This window comes from Hemicordylus capensis, chromosome 14 (assembly GCF_027244095.1).
Source record: "Hemicordylus capensis ecotype Gifberg chromosome 14, rHemCap1.1.pri, whole genome shotgun sequence".
NCBI lineage: Eukaryota > Metazoa > Chordata > Lepidosauria > Squamata > Cordylidae > Hemicordylus > Hemicordylus capensis.
In genome coordinates, this window is record NC_069670.1 from 10351040 (window position 1) to 10372580 (window position 21541).

General features: G+C 52.1%; 3 protein-coding genes across 10 annotated transcripts in view; 1 reads left to right on the plus strand and 2 right to left on the minus strand.

Annotated features, from left to right (window-relative positions):
- Positions 1-605: 605 nt before the first annotated feature.
- MRPL11 (mitochondrial ribosomal protein L11) lies at positions 606-4470 on the minus strand. 6 transcript variants are annotated; one of them, XM_053277216.1, is made up of 7 exons: positions 4312-4396; positions 3793-3820; positions 3016-3160; positions 2601-2696; positions 2048-2141; positions 1105-1264; positions 606-840 (listed from the first exon to the last, which is right to left on the minus strand). In XM_053277216.1, the coding sequence occupies exons 1-7, from the start codon at positions 4382-4384 to the stop codon at positions 735-737; spliced, it is 702 nt and encodes a 233-aa protein (XP_053133191.1). In that variant the 5' UTR covers positions 4385-4396; the 3' UTR covers positions 606-734. The 6 variants fall into 6 exon arrangements, with proteins under 6 accessions (XP_053133191.1, XP_053133193.1, XP_053133192.1 ...); XM_053277218.1 differs by having other exon boundaries at positions 3793-3926; positions 4312-4374; XM_053277217.1 differs by lacking the exon at positions 3793-3820 and having other exon boundaries at positions 3016-3164; positions 4312-4470.
- Positions 4471-5346: 876 nt separating this feature from the next.
- The window catches only part of LOC128336948 (potassium channel subfamily K member 4-like), a 77521-nt gene continuing 61326 nt past the window's right edge, over positions 5347-21541 (plus strand). Inside the window, exons 1-4 of one of the 3 annotated variants that reach the window (XR_008312124.1) lie at positions 6416-6574; positions 9399-9504; positions 11887-11963; positions 13504-13769. The gene's annotated coding sequence lies outside the window, so the exon portion shown is untranslated. Of the gene's footprint in view, positions 6575-9394; positions 9505-11886; positions 11964-13503; positions 13770-21541 lie in introns of those variants that run through there. The other 2 variants (XR_008312123.1, XR_008312125.1) reach the window with 2 other exon arrangements.
- On the minus strand, positions 15446-20962 carry LOC128336949 (speckle targeted PIP5K1A-regulated poly(A) polymerase-like). The gene is made up of 4 exons (XM_053277291.1): positions 20659-20962; positions 19392-19834; positions 17953-18143; positions 15446-16494 (listed from the first exon to the last, which is right to left on the minus strand). Exons 2-4 carry the CDS (start codon positions 19528-19530, stop codon positions 16405-16407), a joined length of 420 nt encoding a protein of 139 aa, XP_053133266.1. The 5' UTR covers positions 19531-19834; positions 20659-20962; the 3' UTR covers positions 15446-16404.

Genomic DNA, 21541 nt, shown 5'->3' on the forward strand with positions numbered 1-21541 from the left:
CTTGCACATGCTCAGTGAAATAACATTAGAGTCTTCACTCTGGTCCAGCAACCATCCTTTGGCCCCCAGAGCTAACACTTGCATATGCTCAGTCACGCAGCAGAGCAGTCTTCACTCTGGTCCAACCTCCTTGCTCTGCCCCCCGCCCCCAGTTAACTTTTGCACATGCTCAGTGACACAGCTTAAGTTTTAACTCTGATCCAACAGCCTTCCTCTGCCACCTCCCCCCCAGAGTTAACACTTGCACATGCTCAGTGACGCAATGGAGCAGTCTTCACTCTGGTCCAGCAACTTTCCTCTTGTCCCCAGAATTAACTCTTACATGTGTTAATTCTGGGGGCAGAGTGAGTTGGCTGGACCAGAGGAAGGTTGATAGACCAGAGTGAAGACTTTTATGGTGCGTCACTGAGCATGTGCAGAGTGGCCAGAAGGGCCGGTCTGGTATCAGCACACAGCAGGTGTCACTTTGGAACTTTTCTCCTTCAAGGGGGCTTCGGGGCAACATATACGGGACTATGATAACGTGTGCAGTGGTTAGAGTTAGCCTCTCAGACTCACGCCGGGGCGGGGCCTCCCCTCCCCTCCCCAATAAGCCACCACCAAACTACCAATGAAGCAAACTTTATTTCCCAGCAGCACACAGAGAGTGGGGACAAGGCAGCGGCAGGCAGGCTCCACCAGCCCCATCCCAACCCCGCCAGCCGGCCGGTCCTCCAAGGAGCAAAGAGGGGGGTTCATTTATTCCCTGCTTCCTGCAGCTCCAATGCTTTTGCTTCAGCCTCCGCTGCCAACGCCTCCTCTCGCTGCTTCAGGAAGGTAGCATATTCCTCTGCACTGAGGCTGTGACGGAGAGAAGAAAAAGGAGAACGGCATCCTCTTGCTCTTCCGCAGACCACCTCTGCCCCATGGCAGACCCACCGACCCTTCCCAAGTGGCCCAGCACATCTCTGCTGCCTCCCCACCCCTGTGCAAATGTTGCCAGCGGTGCCTTGTCCCAGGGCCTTGCTACAACCTCTCCTCCTCAGAGCATCGAGACACAGCGCCCCCTTGTCCCCTCCCAGGGCCTGCCCCCTCCCCACAGGCCCACATCCTGCAGAGACTCACTCTTTCACCACCTTGATGCCCAGCGACTTGGCGCTGCCCATGAGGGACCGGATGACCTTCTCGAGGGGCAAGTCATTCAGCACGAAAGACGGGTCCTGAGACTTCACCAGGGCAATCTCGTACAGGTGCTTCAGGGTCACCATCCCAGCCACCTCGTGTCCTGCACAGCAGCCAAAGGGGCCATGACCTGGCTGTCCTCCTGGGGTCTCACTGCTCCCTCCCAGGGCGGCGTCTGCCATGGTGGCTTCCATCTGCAGAACTCCCTCCCCGCTCTGCTTCTAAGGGGCCGACGCACACCCTACTTCTCAGCAGGGCCCACGACTGTTCCTTTTAGCGGGGCTTTGACTGGCTGCGGTTTTCCTGTTCTTGTTCTGATGCTGAAGTTTTGCTTTTTTTAGCATCGCTGGGAAGACTTGTCCTAATGGATGGGGACACGGATGGCATCTCCTTCCTTCAGCACCCTGTGCAAATTTTACTTCCATTCCAGCAACGGGCACCGTAGTAGGAGTGCTGTGGGTCACTAGGGAGACCTGGGTTCGAATCCTCACTCAACTATGAAGCTCTGTGTGTGATCCTAGGCCAGTCCCTCTCTCTGCCTAACTTACCTCACAGGGCTACCATGAAGATTAAAAGTGGCTGGGGGGCGGGGAGGGAGGAGAATCCTGTACTCCACCGTGGCCCTCCATGGTGCAATAGTGGGATGATTTTTTAAAATAATAAATGAATAGAAGAATGAGTACTGAACGACAGTGACTTGAGCCACTGTCGAAGGCTGGGAGCTTCCAAACTCACCAGGCACCAGCGACTTGGCAGCTGGGATTTTTCGGCCTTGCTGCTGCAGCTCTCCGCCCTCCCCGCTACCTCAGGGCTTGGAGGTAGCCAAGCCTCCCACCCTGCCAGCCAGTCAGTTCCCCCCTCTGCCCACCACCACGGATCCTCTCACCAGGATTCCTTGCTCCCCTTTCTATCCCAGCTGCGGAAAGGAGGAAATAGCTGGCGGTGGGCTTGTTTATCTGGATCTCGTAGGATCTGTCAGGCTGCCAAAACACACACACACACACACTCCAAAGAAGGTCCAAGAAATGCAGGGGAGAGGGAGTCAGAGGCTCTCCCAAGATCTCTCTGGCAAAGCAGCCAGCGGGGGAGGCGGGTGGAAGGGACTGCAACTATGTGTGTGTGTGTGGGGGAGATCTACGAGAGCCCTCGGAAAGACACTGCCTGCCAGCCCCAGCCAAGAGGCCTGGGCACGGGGGGCCACTGAGGGAGAAGCCGCCCCCAGGCAAGCAGGGCACTCTGAGACCAGCCCTGCTCCCCGCACAGTGCCCAGGGCACAATGCAGCCAACGCTGAGCAGTGGGCGGACGGGCATCTCTTGCAGCCAGCCAGACGTGTGCAGAACTGGGGACACTTTCCTATTCTGGGGTGCACCAAACGCTGACTGGCCCCCGCTGCTCCCCAGAGCCGACTCAGAACCAATGCAGTGATTGCTCTGCTCACCCGTACAGTGATGCGGGTGGGCAACGGGACCCCACTCTTGATGTCCTTGGTCTGCTCGTTGAAGTCCTTGCAAAACTGTCCGATGGGGATGCCTCTCTGGGGGGGCGGGGGGGGGGGAGAAGGGACAAGAACTGCTAGAAGGATCTGAGGGCCTCAGTGCTTCTCCTCCCCCCGGCCTCCCTGGCAGGGACCAGGGATTGCTTCTCTAGGGCCCAGGGTGAGCCCACAGAGCCGGAGCCCACCTCCAGGCCTTCCCTGCTCCAACGTCACCCCACAAGGCCTTCTCTTTATGTCTACTGCCAACACCTCGCCCAGACTAAACAAGGCAGCCCCAGGAGACTTTTTCCAAGCAGCAAGGCCACATCCCAAATGACCCAGGCTCAGCCTTCCCCTCCTATCCCCGCCCCACACGTACCTGCCCAAGGACAGGCCCCAAGGGGGGTCCGGGAACAGCCTGCCCTGCGCGAATGATCGTCCGGATCACACTTCCGGGATCCACCTTTTGCACCGCTTTGGCTGCTCGGGAGATCTTCGACATGGCAGTGCTGGGATTGGTAGATCTGGCTTAGGAAGAAAGATGGGGGGAAATGGTGGGGAGCAGGGGGAGAGAACAGAGCCTAGGAAAGGACAACATCCAGGGGTGGAGAAGAAGAGCACACGTGCAGAACGCCTGAGAAGGGAAGTGTGGGGAGGGTGGGCGACCCGGGCGACCCCATGAAAACAGGTGTGTGTGTGTGTGTGTGTGTGGTGTAGGGAGGCGCGGCTTAATTTGCAACACTCCAAATGATAAAAAAGAGAAACGGCTTTTCTCCCCTAGGATCACCCTGTCACAGACCCAGGAGTGTCTAGGATTTGAGAGAGAGGCAGAATGTGGCCCAGGCCCTCCATTCTTAGAAGTTAAGCCCTCTGGGAAGCAGGCAGGCGACGGGGACAGGGAGCTTGGGAGCAAGAACGTGAGGAGAGGAATTGGCTTCATCCTACCCTTCAAAGCAGAAACCAGTTGAAGGGATGTTGGGCTTTGAGCAGCTGGCTGCGGAGTCCTGTGCAAGTTTGCCCAGGAGTAAGTTCTGTTTAGTCCAGTGGGGTGCAGACCTCAGTAAATGTATAATGGACTGCATTTGAGGGGAGAGACTGGGGGCAAAAAATCAGCAGCAAACCAAAGCAGAAGGGCCCCCCCTGATGTTTTCCTAACCTTTCTTCTTGACTCAGATTCATTCCTCCTGGTGGGAAAAAGTGATCTCTTCCAGTGACATGGGAGGAGAGCTGGTCAGGCAGCAGCAAGCCTGGATTGGTCCCCTCTGCTAAGCAGGGTCTGCCCTGGTTTGTCTATGAATGGGAGACTGGATGTGTGAGCCCTGGAAGAGATTCCCCTCCGCAGGGGATGGAGCCGCTCTGGGAGGGGCAGGCTTGGGACCTAAATGCTCTTCCCAGGGCGGCTCCATCCTGCAAGGGGGATCCCTGACAGGGCTGCTCGCACTTCTCGTCTCCCATCCAGATGCATCCAGGGCGGGCCCTGCTTAGCTCAGGGGACAAGCCAGGCTCGCGGCCACCGGACCAGCCTCTCCTCTCCGGGGGTGGGTGTGGGGGTGGGGGGGTGGGCGATCCCCCCACCCTCTCCACGAGGACCCCGCATTGCATTCCGTGCATCCCTCCCTCCCTCCCTCGGACAACTGCGGGGGGGCGACCCTTCGCGGGCGGGGCGCTCGCTCACCTCCCACCGGCTCAAAGCCTCGCTTCGGCGGCCTCCCTGGACGCAGCCATCTTGCGGGGTCAGGGGTCACCATCAGGGAGGGACGCACTGCATGCTGGGAGGCTGCGTCCCGGGAGCGGCGCCCCTCCCCAGAGCAACCGGGGGCGCGGAAGGCTCCCTCTCGCGCGCGGTGAGTGCAGCCGTGGCTGGCAGCACGCCCTGCCGCCCGGGACCCAACGCGGTGGCGGCGGCGCCCATATTGCAGGCCGCGGGGGGGTGGGGGGGCCGGACCCTCGTCCTGCTGACCCCCCTAACCCCCGCCGCCACGCGCCCCACCTGCCAGCCCCACCGCCCTGCGGCTGCAGCCAAGTCGAGCAGGCAGCTCTCCTGCACGGAGACCCTCCCACGCTTCTCCTCCGTGTTGTGGGCCTCCAACGACCCCCCCCCACCCAACCGCCGCCCCCACTTTCCACACCAGCGGAAGCCAAAGTGTGCCCGTAGTAGAGCCTCCTCATCTCAGGGGGGAGGGCTGGGCTGGTCTTCTTGGGGCAGGAAGCACGACTTGGCTAAGCCGGGTCCGCCCTGGTTTGCATTTCAACGGGAGGCGACTTGATGTGTTGTGGGCACTGGAAGAGACTCTCCTGCTGAGGGGAGGATGGGGCCGCTCTGGGGAGAGCACCTGGCGATCCCCAGTCCCCTCCCTGGCAGCTGCAGCATCACCCCTATCTCTTTGGCCTATGTTCGGCTTTTTGCCGGAAGTGTAGTGATGAGTGTGTTCTAGCTTTCTAGCACCCTTATCTCTTTGTCCTATATTCGGCTGTTTGCCGGAAGTGTTGTAATGTGTGTGTTCTATCTGCACACCCTTATCTCTTTGTCCTACATAGACCAAAGAGATAGGGATGTGTAGCTAGAACATACTCGTCGAAACACTTCCGGCAAACAGCCGAACATAGGCCAAAGAGATACGGATATGCAGCTAGAACACACACATCACTACACTTCCAGCAAAAAGCCGAACATAGGCCAAAGAGATAAGGGTGTGCAGCTGGAAAACACACATCGCTACACATCCAGAAAAAAGCCGAACATTGGCCAAAGTTTCTTTCTTTGGCCTATATTCGGCCTTTTGCCACTCTGGAGAGCCAAACTTTCTCTAAAGCAGGGCCCCAGACCCTTTCTCTTATTTTGGGGAGGGGGCTCACTCTGACTCGCTGCTCCGGCTGCTAAGTAGCCGAGTATTCTAGCCCCTTGGCCCCCTCTAGCACCAGCAGCAGCGCCTTGATTCGGCTCTTTGCAGGGAAGGAACAACGCGGGGGGGGGGGAGGTTGTTGAGCAGTTGGGAGACTGAAACCCTGCTCTCTGTGTGTGTCTCAGCAGAGGCACCGGCCAGAGATTGCCTAACAGGATGGAGTTGTGACCCACAAGCTTCTAGCTCTTATTGGCAGGCGGCTGCATCTCCCGTGTGTGCAGTCCTGGGTGCAGACCCTGGTAACAGCTTCAGGGAAGGGTCCAACTGTGGGGGAAAGGAAGCACCTGAGACCCCGAAGAGCTGCTGCCAGCCAGTGCAGACAGCTCTGAATGAGATGGGCTGAGGGCCTGACTCAGTCAAAGGCTGCGTATGTAGCCTCCCATTGTGTTTTGAATGCCTGTTAAGCTGATGAAGCATAAAAAGACCCTTTTGTGTGTTCAGAGGCAGGGCATCCTTGGACTTCACTCACTCACACACACACACACACACAGAAGCTGCCAGCACCTAGCCCCACATGCCAGGAGAATAAGTTGGCAACCATGTTGCATCTTTTAAACAAGGCAACTGGGACCTAGAACCTCCCTAACCGGGAGGAGGGCTCCCTGCCAGGGAGAAAGAGGCATCTGCCTGGGGCCGAGAGGAGTCCTTGCAAGGGGGCGAGACCCTCTCTCTCTCCACACCCCACCCCACCCCACCCCTGCTGCCAGGCTGGACTCTGCAAGGCGGCGGCAGCCAGCCCCGCCAGGTGACGGACAGCCCACACCGGCAGCAGCCTGACCCTCCTCGCCGCCTCCCCCGCTGCCGCCCGTAGAATGGTCGCGTCCTCCTCGTGACGACGCTGGAGACCTTCTCATTGATTGGAACGTTAAGTCCCGGGAGACGAGACCATTGAGGCGGGCAGCGGGGGGGAGGTGGCGGGCGGAGTTCTCGCGATGACTCGGAGCCCGGCCGCGTCCTTTTGCTCGTCGACGGGAAGAGCAACTCCGGGAAGGCGCTTGTGGCGGCGGCGGCGGCGGAGGAAAGCCCGAAGAGCCGGTAAGGGGGGCGGGGAGGGGGGCACCCGCCCGGGGCATGGCGCGCGGGGGGGGAGTGGGCGGGCTGCATGCTTGGAGGGGCCCCCTCGGGCCCCCCCCCCACGTGCCGGCAGGATCCTCCTCCTGCGCTTTCCCTTTAAGAGCCCGCCCTGCTTCGGTCCCGGCCTGGCTGGCTTTCCTTTTTGCTGCTCCCGGGTCTGTCCAATGGGAATGAATAAATGAATAACTAAATGGGCCCTGCATGTTGCTGGGCTGGCAGAAGAGACCAGTCTGTAGCCTGCAGCAGGCTGAGCCTGGGCTCTAGGGAGGGCAGCGGGCGGGGCATGTTGCTAGACAGGATGTGGTGACGGCCAACAACCTGGATGGCTTTAAGAGGGGTTTGGATGACTTCATGGAGGAGAGGTCTATCAAGGGCTACCAGTCGGAGGGATGTGGGCCACCTCCAGCCTCAAGGGTGTGCCTCTGAGTACCAGTTGCAGGGGAGTAATGGCAGGAGAGAGGGCCTGCCCTCAACTCCTGCCTGTGGCTTCCAGCGGCATCTGGTGGGCCACTGTGCGAAACAGGATGCTGGACTAGATGGGCCTCCTTGGGCCTGATCCGGCAGGGCTGTTCTTATGTTCTTAGGAGATTTGTCACTCTTAAAGTGCACTTAAGAAGACTAAGAACTTCCCTGCTGGATCAGGCCCAAGGAGGCCTATTTAGTCCAGCATCCTGCTTCTTCACACAGTGGCCCGCCTGATGCCTCTGAGAATCCCACAGGCGGGAGTTGAGGGCATGCCCTTTCTCCTGCAGCTGGTATGGAGAGGCATCGTGCCGGCCTCTAGCCACCTATCGATTAGTGGCCCCCAAAAGATACGGAGGCCACACAGGTTTCTCAGTGAGCTGCGTGCCTGCATGGTGCTCATCTGGAACCCGTTTATCCTCCTAACTGCCCTGCGAGGCAGGAAATCTTCAGACAGACTGGAGCGATGCAAGTGAAAAAGCCAACAAGCATCCATTTGTCTCTGGGTCTGGGGCCTTCCCAAGTCCGCCATATAATTCCTGCCCTTAAGAGTCTACAGACAATCGCTCTGTAGGATTCAAAAGCTGGCTGGTTAATGCCTCGTGCCTCAGTGGTCGCTAAATGCTAGCCAAGAAGCAAGCTTGGACCTTGAGAACTGGGTGCTTCAGAAGAGCGGCCCGTGTGCTTAGATTGTGTGGTGGCTGAAGTCAAGTGTGTTGCTGTTGTACTTCTTGAAAAGGTGATGGTCAAGTTGTGCGGTCGAGTTGGTGGCGATTCCTGGCGCCCACAGAGCCTCCCTGTGGCTGTCTTGGGTAGAGTCCAGGAGGGGCAGACCATGGCCTCCTCCCGCGCAGCGTGAGAGGATGATGCCTTTCAGCCTCTTCCTCGATCGCTGCTGCCCAAGATCGGTGACATAGCAGCCGGGATTCCAGCCGGCAACCTCTTCAACACATTTCCCCGCTGCGCCATTGAGTGGCTGCTTGGCAGCCACCTTCAGTGAAGAAAGCGGGGGACAGGAATTCCAGCAAGGGGGTCTGCGGGGATTCTGCATCCAAGTGGCTCTTGTGCATGTGGCTGTCAGGGGTGCCGGACTCTCTCCCCCCTTTCCCAGTTTTGCTCCACTGCATTTCCTGCTGCTTACTGTTGTTGTTGGTGGTGGTGTAATTAAACTAGGGAAGTCACTGCCACAAGGTATTGAGATCAGGCCATTCGTTTAAAGGACCCTGAAGGGGAGCATGCCAATTCAGAGAGGAGGAGAGACTTATCCATGGCTACTAGCCATAAATAGAACCTCCGCATTCAGGGGCAGTCTACCAGGAATACCAGTTGCACTGTGGAATACACAGCAGGTGGGGCTGCTGGCTTTCTGCCCTGCTTGAGGGCTTCCCAGTAGTGTCCCAGCAAGGCTGCTCTTATGTTGACTTCGTTCATGATAAAACTCCCTTTCTGCTTAGATTGATTGTATGCTCATCAGGGCAGAGATCTGTCCCTTGCTTGGTGAACAGGTCATGTGGAGCTCCATAGACAGAACATAACAGGCCCATATACATGAAAAACCAACCTTCTGCATTGAATCCGGTTCCAAACATTCAGCCAATCCCCAGCAAGACTCATAGGATGGAGGTGGGGAGGGCCTCTGTCGATCAGTTTCAGCCAGGGGCGTAGCAAGGTTGGAGGGGGCCCAGAGACAAGATTTTAAAACGCCCGGCCCCCTCACTGAAGTTCAGCTCATGAAGTAAAGAAATCTTAAATGAGGCTGAATAGTGGTAACAAAAAGCAGAGTAAAAATTATATCTATATCAAACCTATGTGCCACCATAAAACATCATCCTAAACATCCTAAATTATTTTTTTTAAGGTTTTGTAAATTGTGGACGATGCAAGTCATTTAACGGTCCTAGAGAAAGACCTGCTGTTCTGGTAGCTCCCGGTCTTAACACTCACATCAGTTTTGGAGGATGAATCCAACTGAAGGAAGCCCGGGCGGGTGTGCGGCTGGGGGAGTCCGTCATGTGACTTGCCTCGGGGGGCCCCCAGATAACTGCCTCCCCTGGCCCGATGATAGTTACGCCCCTGGTTTCAACCCTTCTTGGCTGAGGGGGCTGCGGCAGGGAGCCCATGTTGCCCCCTCTCTCGTAGCACCCCTGAGGCCCCCCTCCCATAAATGCAAAGGGCAGATGCTTCCATGGGGCAATTAGCGGTCTTGGTTGCACTATCGGCCAGCGGCCTACCAATAGCAGCTGCTTGGGGTGGGCTAGAAGACCTCCAGGGACCCCTTCCAACTCTAACCATTCTATGCCTCCCGCTCTTTTGTCCCAGGCAGAAGAAAAGAGAGAATTGGTGGCGTAACCGAAGAACCGAAAAAGAGCCCTTCTGGATGAGAGCAAAGGCCCATCAGCTTCACCACCCACTTTCTACAAAGCCTGCAGGTAGGATGCAGAAGTAACCTCCTCCTCCTCCTCCCTGTTTTATGTCCCTCTAGTATGGCCTGGCATTTGCAGCAGACTGCTGCTGGAGAAGGAGGTTCTTTTTAGCTAAGGCAGCTAATCAGTATAGCACCAGGGCGGGTGGACATCCCAAAGGTCCGTCGCCCACAGCTGACCAGATGGAGCCCACGAGCAGAAGGTGAAGAGGAGTCCGGCATTTTGGAGTGTTGAGAGCATTAAATGGGAGTTTCGTTCTTAGTGTTAGAATGTGAAAAGTATTCCAGAGTGTTTCTCTGCATTCATCTGTGACAAGCTGAGGTCCTCTGGAGAAATCCGGCCATTCTGGATGAGCTTCCCAGAAACTGAGGCCCTTGTTAATCTGGTTGTTCCTGCTCACAATCCTCGGATCAACCAGAACTGTACAGCTTATTCAAAACGTAGCCACATCGTTAAAGTGAAGCCCTTGAATATTGTATGGAATCTTGTATATTTCCCTTCCAACTCCTTTAATTTGTTAGACAGCAAGCCCTTTGGGGGTAGGAAACCCTCTTCTCCTTATTCTTTTCCAATTTAAACTGCTTTGAGAACTTTATTTGGTTGGAAAGTGGTATATGAATGAGGAATAAATGAATGAATGCACAGCTGCCTCTGTAGAACAGGGTTAGCTCCAAAAAGGGGGAGGCATTTTCCGGGAGTAACTGAATGTTCTTCAGAGTAACTTCGGTTTTTCCTTATGAGCCCCCTTTTCTTTGCTGCTGGATCATGGGCAGTGCTGGGATTCATGTGGAATTCTGGTGCCGCTGCCTCGGGAGGGATGCTGCCAGCCTGGGTTGGGCAAGGTGAAGACCACACTCGGGGGTCTGGACCTTTAAATCCTCTCTCCGATTGGGCAAGACCTGTAAGGCCTTTAACTGGCTTTTCCCAGAAGCTCATCTGCAGCACAAACGTGGTGCAGGGGTCTGGGTGCTGCTAATATATTTCCTTTTGACAAAAGCATATCTAAATTGACCAGTGTTTTGTTGTTAACCTTTGCAAACTATGTATTACCAATTTTAACACTGGATGTAGTTGAATAAAAGGCCTGCATCTCAAATACTGAGAGATTTGAGTATTAAATGGGGGGGAAACGTTTCTTATTCAGTGCCTTTGGGGCTTTCCTTTGCAGTTCCGTTTCATCTGCACACACGCAGGCAAAATCCGACTGACCCAATTACTAGGACTGCTTCCCATTCCCTGGTCGGTTTCAGCAAAGGAAAGGCTTTGTTCCTTGGAAGAGGGATTCCCAGAGGTTGCTGACTACAACTCCCAGCATTCTCAGCTGCCGTGGCCTTTGGCTGGGAATGATGGGTGTTGTAGTCGACACCTTGGCATCTCTCTTACAGCCAGGGGACCGCCCAAACGAATGAATGTATGCTGGGAAATACTGTTGTGGGTGGAGCCCACTTCGCCAGATGCACAAGACTCATTCACAGGACGATACTTCCAACCAAGTCTGGAGTTTCTGAACTAGTAGAGGCAAGCTGCGTGACCCAGTGGCAGGGCCCAAATGGTGCCTCCTGTGAGCATTGAGCGCAAGGCGCAAATGTGCAAAAGATGGAAGGTCTCTGGTAAGGAAGCATCGATCATTGCTTCTTTGCCCCTCACTGCTGGGGGCGGAGAGGGCTGCATAGCTCAATGGAACCTCCATGGCCCGAGGCAGTGCACCCCGATCCCCAGCTGACAGACAGCCCCCCCCCCCAAGGCAGCCTTGGTTTATTTTATTTTATTTTCCTGCTGCTGCACCCCTAACCCAGAGCGACAGAGTGAAACAAGCTACCAGCTTGGCTTTTTTAAACTCAAGAGGACGGGAACAAAAAATAAAATAAAAAGATCTAGTGGCTGTTATTTTGGCAACTTAATTTTTAAAAAAGGCGGGGGCGTAAAGAGTGTTTACGATTAAATTTGGGAGTCATATCAGTTCATCCAGAGTTTCATTTCTGGATGCCTATGTACATACTGGATTTGACCATCGTATTTCTGTATCATTGTATACCAGGGAGACTGACCGTAATACATATTTACATTATAGATCATGTCATCCATTTTATTTAAAAGATCATTTACCTTATGGGCAGTTCCTCAGATTAAAAAGAAACAACACCCTGGACTCTGATGATAAGAAATCTGCCAGGAGGCTTGAGGTACAATTGCTGAATAGGGATTATCCTTGGCGTGTTATTAAGAGAGCGAGACGACGTGCAGATAGCATTCAGAGGAGATGTTTATTTCAGACCAAAGATAAGTCCATACCACGCAGGATTACATGGGGACTGAGTTATTCTTGACTAAGTAATAAAATTGAAAAAGTGGTTCTCAAATATTGGCCATTGGTTAATATCATTCCAGGTTGTGAGGAACCACCGCTGACTGGCTTCAGGAAAAATACAAGTTTCTTGGATACACTCGGAGATGCCACAGGAGAGGTAAGTTCTGTCAAGGGTGAAGGGCCATTTCAAATGTGGGACGTGTGCTGCGTGCAAGTTTTCATTGCCCACTAAAGTCTTTCCACATCCTGCTGGCAATTATGTTAAGCCTTTGGAAGATTTCTCCAATTGTAATTCTGCTTATGCCATATATATTATTATGTGCCCATGTTTAAAGCTATACAGGTGAAACTCGGAAAATTAGAATATCGTGCAAAAGTCCATTAATTTCAGTAATGCAAATTAAAAGGTGAAACTGATATATGAGACAGACGCATTACATGCAAAGCGAGATAAGTCAAGCCTTAATTTGTTATAATTGTGATGATCATGGCATACAGCTCATGAAAACCCCAAATCCACAATCTCAGAAAATTAGAATAGTACATGGAACCAATAAGACAAGAATTGAAGAATAGAACAATATTGGACCTCTGAAAAGTATACAGTGTACTGTGCTTGATTGGCCAGCAAACTCGCCTGACCTGACCCCATAGAGAATCTATGGGGCATTGCCAAGAGAAGGATGAGAGACATGAGACCAAACAATGCAGAATTGCTGAAGGCCGCTAATGGAGCATCCTGGTCTTCCATAATACCTCATCAGTGCCACAGGCTGATAGCATCCATGCCACGCCGCATTGAGGCAGTAATTGCTGCAAAAGGGGCCCAACCAAGTACTGAATACATATGCATGCTTATACTTTTCAGAGGTCCGATATTGTTCTATTCTTCAATCCTTGTCTTCTTGGTTCCATGTAATATTCTAATTTTCTGAGATTGTGGATTTGGGGTTTTCATGAGCTGTACGCCATGATCATCACAATTATAACAAATTAAAGCTTGACTTACCTCGCTTTGCATGTAATGCGTCTGTCTCATATATCAGTTTCACCTTTTAATTTGCATTACTGAAATTAATGGACTTTTGCACGATATTCTAATTTTCTGAGTTTCACCTGTATGTTGGCTGCACCATACGTCCGGTTAAAAAACGTATTTTAGAACATTACTACAGAATAAAGAATGGAGTATTAGAGGCACCACTCACAGAACATTTTTTGCTAGCTGGTCATCAGCCTGATGACTTTAAATTTGTGGTGATTTCCACCTTTAGAAAAGAAAAATTTAGATACTGTAACGTTGATGCAGTAAGATGGTTAAATAGACAAGAATCGTTTTATATGCACAGATTAAATTCCCTGTCACCTTATGGTTTAAACATGTATTTAGACTTATCCTGTTTTTTGTAATTGTGGTGCCCTAATTAAGCGTGAGGAGTGCCAGATAGTGGCTGATTAGGAGGTTCAGCAGCTGAGAATGATTGAGAGTGTTAGAAACCTGGAGTAAGGCAGCTTGGTCAGTTCATCCGAGCAGGCTTGATATGACTGGGTGTCAGTTTGGGCAGCAGTTTGTGAACTGTGGCACCTTTGGGGTAATTATCTTTGATGTAGACATATGCGTTTCAGTAGGTTGTTAATGTTTTCTCTCATGTTTTGCAAACGTTTTCTTTTATGTATGGTTTGTGTTTTGTATTTAGAAGGCCTCTGTCTAACTCCCTTGGAGAAATCTAAGAATGTTTGGATACAATCTACACTCCCTTTGAAGGAATTGAAGAAACCTTTTTGGAGGCTATTTTGAAGAACTCTATACACCAGGGAGAATGTAAAGTCTATCACGTTTGGGACATAACAATTGTTCTTTCACTTCTGAGGAAGCTCATTGGGAAACAAGGACTTATCGTGAAACCTTGTCAAGTGATTCATGTATATTCAGTGTTTTATTATAATAAATGACTTATATTAATGAAGTGATTCAAGAAGTTCCATTCATACGTATATTGGCATGGTTTCTATTTCTTGCATTGGGTGGTATTTTTTTCTTTGTTATTTTGAGTAGTACCACTCTGCCCTTATATTTTTTTCTGTTGTAAGAGGTCTCCAGGCTCTCCCAGCAGCCCAGACAGAGTTGACAATGGATTAGCTGCTCTCAGCTTAATTCTCATTCTCAGCACAATACAGCACATTTCTCTTAACTAAATATCATTCATGCCATTGCCCAAGGAAATGTCTTCAGAAAAGCTGTGTCCCTTTTTTGCATGTCTAACTTACAAAGTTACAAAGTTACAAAGTTACAAAGTTACAAAGTTACAAAGTTACAAAGTTACAAAGTTACAAAGTTACAAAGTTACAAAGTTACAAAGTTACAAAGTTACAAAGTTACAAAGTTACAAACTTACAAAGTTACAAACTTACAAAGTTACAAACTTACAAAGTTACAAACTTACAAAGTTACAAACTTACAAAGTTACAAACTTACAAAGTTACAAACTTACAAAGTTACAAACTTACAAAGTTACAAACTTACAAAGTTACAAACTTACAAAGTTACAAACTTACAAAGTTACAAACTTACAAAGTTACAAACTTACAAAGTTACAAACTTACAAAGTTACAAACTTACAAAGTTACAAACTTACAAAGTTACAAACTTACAAAGTTACAAACTTACAAAGTTACAAACTTACAAAGTTACAAACTTACAAAGTTACAAACTTACAAAGTTACAAACTTACAAAGTTACAAACTTACAAAGTTACAAACTTACAAAGTTACAAACTTACAAAGTTACAAACTTACAAAGTTACAAACTTACAAAGTTACAAACTTACAAAGTTACAAACTTACAAAGTTACAAACTTACAAAGTTACAAACTTACAAAGTTACAAACTTACAAAGTTACAATGGGTCAGTGGGTGGATGGTTCTAAATTGAACTTTCCAAAGGGCTCACATCCAGGTTGTTGGCTGTCACCACATCCTGTGGCAGAGAGTTCCACAAGTGGATCACGCATTGTGTGAAAAAGTACTTCTGTTCAATGGTTCCAAGGTTTGAAGGGGCAGTGGGGCAAAGGGGCAAAGGGTCAAAGGGGCAGTGGGTCGATGGGGCAGTGGGTCAAAGGGGCAGTGGGTCAAAAGTGAACTTTCCAAAGGGCTCACACTCTAAAAAGATACACGTTGGGTTCCTGCAACAGCTGCCACTCCCACCCCCCGAGGGATTTTGTGCTGGGGCTGGATAGGGCCAATTGCTCCCCACTTTCAAGCAAGAGAATCACCACCACTTTTAAAGAGGTGTCTCTTTGTTCCGTTAGCAGGGAACCTAGCAGACCACCAATCCAACCCTCCCTCCCCCCTGCAGTACTTGGCCAAAGAGCCTAGGCCAGGCATCCCCAAACTGCGGCCCTCCAGATGTTGCTGAACTACAACTCCCAGCATACCCAGCCACCAAAAATTGTGTCTAGGGATGCTGGGAGTTGTAGTTCAGCAACATCTGGAGGGCCGCAGTTTGGCGATGCCTGGCCTAGGACCCGGGCATGCTTCCTTGTAGGTCTCCCTGCAGAGAGAAACATGCTGAAGAAGGTTAGTCACAGTCTACTTCAACACAGCAGATCCAGCATTGTCTCGAGGAAATAAACTCACCCAGCATGTTAAAGATTTTTATTTTTATTATTATTCAGTTTCTATGCCGCCCTTCCCAAAATGACTGAGGGCGGTTTACACAGAGAAATAATAAATAAATAAGATGGATCTCTGTCCCCAAAGGGCTCACAATCTAAAATATGCAGTGTTGATGCTACAACAATGACTCAACATGGCTCTCAAAACATCCTTCTAGAAATTCACCCACAATCCCAGGCCATACACATGTCAAGCTGATCAGATTTGCATTTTTTCTCAATACATTATCTTTAGTTCGTTTATTTCAATTTCATTTACATCTAGAGTATTTTGTGCACTACCCACCCCGTACCTTACTGCTTCGGGGGCTCACAACATTAATATGAGACAATATAATGTAAACCAATAAAATTCAAGTTAAGACTAAGCTAGAACCACTTTTTAAAGTTACAAAGCTTTAAGAGTTATAAGAGTTAAGTTTAAAAATAATTAGAAAAACCTAACAGATATAAGCAGCAGATAAACCAATGTTTCCCACTCACTGATGTATCAGAAGCCAAAATGCCCTTCAAGGAATTGGCACTTTGTGGATCTTAGTGCTAAACAATACACAAATGCAGTTTGTTTCCGATCCAATGGCACTTGGGCCAACCAGCAAGCTCAAGATAGTTGTACAAAGCAAAGCTCGAAAAACTCAAGCCAATCAGTTATCAAACACACACACACACACACACACACAAACGTGCATGTTACCTGACCAAGAAGTTTCTAGGACAGACACACACAGGCTATTGTTAACAACTGCACAAGAGTGTTATTGGCTACAAAGCCTTCCAGACACACAGTCCTGTTCCAGCAGGAATGGAGCTGTTTGGGGCATGAGCAGAAAGAGCCCCCCCCCCGCCCCCGGGATCTGCCTCCTCACTCCACGGTCACAGCCCGGGAAGTGTGTCCTATGAGGGTGCAATTCCAGCTTCTGAGAGTCAAGGTTTTCTCACAGGTTTCTGGCTCCCTCCGGACGTAGAGCAGCTTTGCTTCCTCCGTGTTCCTGGCCTCTCTTGCTCCCGTGAAGTCTGTTGGGGGAAGAGCAAAGCAGGTCATCTATTTTGAAGTGTGGGCTCTAAAGTGTGGGCGCCAGCGTGGTATAGTGGTTAGTGTGCTGGACTAGGACTGGGGAGACCCGAGTTCAAATCCCCATTCAGCCAGGAGACTTGCTGGGTGACTCTGGGCCAGTCACTTCTCTCTCAGCCTAACCTACTTCACAGGGTTGTTGTGAGGAGAAACTTAAGTATGCAGTACACAGCTCTGGGCTCCTTGGAGGAAGAGCAGGATATAAAATAAAATAAAATAATAATAATAATTTGTAGTAATAATAATTTGTAGTCACACAGACTGACTACAAACAAAGGCATGACAAAGTAGGGATGATACACTGGAACATCTGCAAAAAATACAAGCTACCTGTAGCCAAAAATCGGTGGGACCATAAAATTGAACAAGTTGAAGAAAATGAAGATGTAAAAATATTATGGGACTTCCGACTACAAACAGACAAACATCTGCCACACAATACACCAGATATCACTGTAGTCGAGAAGAAAGAAAAACAAGTCAAAATAATCGACATAGCAATACCAGGGGATAGCAGAATAGAAGAAAAAGAAATAGAAAAACTCACCAAATACAAAGATTTACCAATTGAAATTGAAAGGCTGTGGCAGAAAAAGACCCAAATAATCCCAGTGGTCATTGGCGCCCTGGGTGCAGTTCCAAAAGACCTTGAAAAGCACCTCAACACCATCGGGGGGGCCACAGAAATCACCATCAGCCAATTACAAAAAGCAGCTTTACTGGGAACAGCCTATATTCTGCAACGATATCTATAACAACTGACAATAAAATCCAGCCATCCCAGGTCCTTGGGAAGGACTCGATGTCTGGATAAAACAAACCAGTCAATAACACCTGTCTGACTGTGTAAAATAAAATAAAATAAAATAAAATTTTATATATATATATATATATATATATATATATATATATATATATATATATAATAAGCCCCTGCATGGTCAATATTTGCACAATGTAAGTGGAAAATCAGACATCACCAAGACCTGGCAATGGCTTAAGAATGGCAACTTGAAGAAAGAAACAGAGGGTTTAATACTGGCTGCACAAGAACAGGCACAAAGAACCAATGCAGTAAGAGCCAAAGTCAAAAAATCCACAACAAACAGCAAGTGCCGCCTTTGTAAAGAAGCAGATGAAACCGTGGACCACCTGATCAGCTGTTGTAAGAAGATACAGCAGGCCATCCATTTAAGCACAGCCCTTCACCCCCACAACCCCAGCCAGACTAGGCTGCAGCTTGACTAGGCTACATGACTAGGAGAAAACATTAAGGCGTTTTTGAGAGGCCTCCTGCTCCGTTTAGCAGAAGAGTTGCAGGCTTAGAAGTGCGAGGCTGGCCCCACAAGCGAGTGGCTTTGGCCCCCTGGGACTCTGCCCTTGTTTGCCAACGGCCTCACCTTCTCTTTGTCCATCACCACGTCGACCACCTCTCCGTAGGCCTGGAAGTAGTCGCTCCGCTCCGAGGCCGGCGTGCCCTTGCGGAAGCCCCTGCCAAAGACACTGCGTTGCTCCTGGGCGTGGCGGGCGGTGCGGAGGTGCTCCAGGCGCTGGTGTTTCTTCCCACGCAGGTGGTCCTCCAGGCTGGGCTCTGCAGCATGAAAGAGAAGCCTTTCAGGGACAGCCCAGGAGGGAAGGGAGACACACACTGCGCGGACAGCCTGCCCCGTTCCCGGAACCCAGGACAGGGCACGTCTTGCCAGAAGGCGTTTGAGGTCCCACTGGGGGCGTTTCTGAGGCCAGGGCAATAGCAAATGGAGAAGGGGACAGAAGGGAAGGAGCAGGGTTGTCCCTCATGGAGACCCCCGGCAGCAGCTCTCCAGGGTCTCCGGCTCAGGCATCTCTCCCAGCCTGCCTGCCCGGGAGATGCTGTCGGGGAGGGAACTGGGAACCTTCTGCTCTTCCCAGAGCAGTTCCACTCCCTGAAGGGGGGAATCTCTTACAATGCTCACACATCAAGTCTCCCATTCAGATGCAACCAGGGCAGACCCTGCTTAGCTATGGGGACCAATCATGCTTGCTACCATAAGACCAGCTCTCTTCTCCAAGGAATTATTAAAACTAAGGAAGCCAAGAGAGCTAGTGCAGTGCAGTGGTTAGAGTGCCAGACTAGCACCGGGGAGACCCGAGTTCAAATCCCCATTCAGCCAGGAGACTCACCGGGTGACTCTGGGCCAGTCCCTTCTCTCTCCACCTAACCTACTTCACAGGGTTGTTGTGAGAAAGAAACCCAAGTATGTAGTACACTGCTCTGGGGCTCCTTGGAGGAAGAGCGGGATATAATACTAAATAATACTAATACTAATACTAAAAAGGTGGGAGCTCATACGCATTAGGAACATACATAGGAAGCTGCCTCCTACCGAGTTGGACCCTCTAGCTCAGTCTGGCCTCCCTGACTGGCAGCAGCTCTCCAGGGCCTCCGGCTCAGGCGTCTCTCCCAGCCTGCTTGCCTCCCTCCCTCCCCGGGAGATGCTGCTGGGGAGGGAACCGGGGACCACCTTCGGCCTGCCCAGCAGGGGCTCCTCCTCGGAGCTGCAGCCCCTTCCCCGCAGGGGAATCTGGGGCAGCCCCCCAGGGAGTCTCCCCACCAGAGGGCAGAGCAAGGCGGACCCTACTCAGCAGAGGGAACAAGCCCGGCTTGCTGCCACCTGCAAGGAGCCCTGCTGGGCCCGACCCCGAGGCAGCCTGCCCTCCTGCCCCCAAAGCAGCAGCAGCCGCCAGACCCCCAGGAGCAAGCGAGGGGGGCAAGAGTGCCTCAGGACGTGTGCAGAGCGCCTTCCCCCCCACCCCGAGGAGCTCCAGCCAGCTGCATCCATCCCCCCCGGCCCCCACTCACTGTTGGCGACAGGCACGTGGCAGAGGCGGCAGCAGCAAAAGCCCCCTCGGGGCAGAGACTCCGCGTCCTCCAGCGCCGCCATGATCCCGGCCTTCCCCGCCACCATCAGGGCCCGAGAGCGGTCCGGCCCCGAAACCATTCCCCAGCTACTTCCCGAAACGAAAGTTCCCCCTTCTTCCGCCGGAGACTTCTTTCACCAGCTCAATGGTTCCGCCGGAAGCAGGTCAAAGCCACGCCCCTCCTCCAACCCGTGATTCGCGAGACACCATTTGCTTTTGTGCCATAGAGGTGACGGTCGCCTGGCTTCTACCCATCACTTCCGGCTCCGCCCGCCCCCCACATTCAATGGGGAGCTCCGAAGTAGTTGCTCCGTCCTTTCTCCGAGATTGTAACCGGCCCACAGCGGAAGTGGAGCTTTCCGCGCTATTCCTTCGATGCCCAGCCTAGAGGGGAGATGCCAGTGACTAGAGAGGCGCCACTCGCAGCCCCTCCCTGCTCGCGGCTAATGGGTGCTCCCAAAGATCGGACGAGAGGAAGGGACTCCTAATGGGAGCTCGCGGCTCCCGCTTTGGGCCGGAAGTGTAGGCAAGCCTGTGTTCTAGCTGCTCACCCTTATTTCTTTGTACTATATTCGGCTTTTTGCCGGAAGTATATTGATCTGTGTGTTCTAGCTGCACACCCTTATCTCTTTGTCCTATTTAGGCCAAAGAGATAGGGATGTGCAGCTAGGACACACACATCGATACACTTCCGGCAAAAAGCCGAACAGGGGCCAAAGAGATAGGGATATGCAAATAGAACATACACATCGATACACTTCCGGCAAAAAGCCGAACAGGGGCCAAAGAGATAGGGATAGGCAAATAAAACATACACATCGATACACTTCCGGCAAAAAGCCGAACACGGGCCAAAGAGATAGGGGTGAGATGATAGAACACACAAATCGATACACTTCCGGCAAAAAGCTGAATACAGGCCAAAGAGATAATAATAGAGATAGGGTTGAGCGGGGGGGCAGGGGGAAGGCTGCGTCAGCTGCGGGCTGGATGCTTGGAGGGTCCCCCTCGGGCCTCCCCCCCACGTGCCGGCAGGATCCTTCTCCTGCGCTTTCCCTTTAAGAGCCCTTCTTCGGTCTCGGCGTGGCTTTTGTTGCAACACGTGTGCTGCTCCCCCGTCTGTAATCGCACGTCCGAAAGGGGCGCCCCCCCACCCCGGAGATCGCGGCCCCCCCATGCCCCGGGCAGGTGCCCCCCGCCCCTGTTACCGGCTCTTCTGGCCTTCCTCCGCCGCCGCCGCCACAAGCGCCTTCCCGGAGTTTCTCTTCCCGTCGTCGACTAGCAAAAGGAATCGTCCCGGCCCCCACACCAATGAGAAGGTCTCCAGCGTCGTCACGAGGAGGACGCGACCATTCCAGGGGCGGCAGCGGGGGTGGAGTTGAGGAGGGTGCAGGCTGCTGTCGGTGTGGGCTGCCCGGCACCTGGTGGAGGCTGCTGCTGCCTTGCAGAGTCCAGTGCGGGCTGTGTGCAATGCATGCCCGCTCGCCCAGCCTGGCAGCAGGGGTGGGGGGTGGCTTCTTCCCGGCCGGCCAGGCAGGAAGCCGAAGAGGGTCACTCTCGCCCCTCGGGGCGCAGGGGGTCCTCCTCCTCCTCCTCCACTACCAACTGGAAGAGATGCTTGGCCTGATTCTTCTTACCCTTCCGGGTATCCTGAAGCCTGGCCAGCCTGGGGCAACCTGGGACAAGGCAGGGGCTGCTTGACCGCATCCTCCTGTCCGCCTGCCCGGAATCCCCCCGAAGCTGCTCTGGACCCCCGGAGGAGGAGGAGGAGGACAGAAGATTTTGCTAAGTGCTAGCCAGGCTTGGCTGAGAAGAGCTGGCTGACTCGGCGGGTACCCGAAGTGGCCCGCCCGGAGAAACCCAGAGGATCAGCCCCTTTGGCCACAAGCCTAGCAGAAGGCGTTCAGCCCGATGCATTCTGGAGAAGCCGCTTTCTGCCAAGCTCCTCAACATGCACAAGGAAGTGAGGCGGGAGCCCACACCAAGGCCACCTTGGCAAGCCACTCAGGCTGGGAGACCCCGATGAAGAGTACGGGCGGCCTCCGTTGCTCCAAAGGCCTTTGCATATTGCCAAGCTGTACCTCCTGAAGC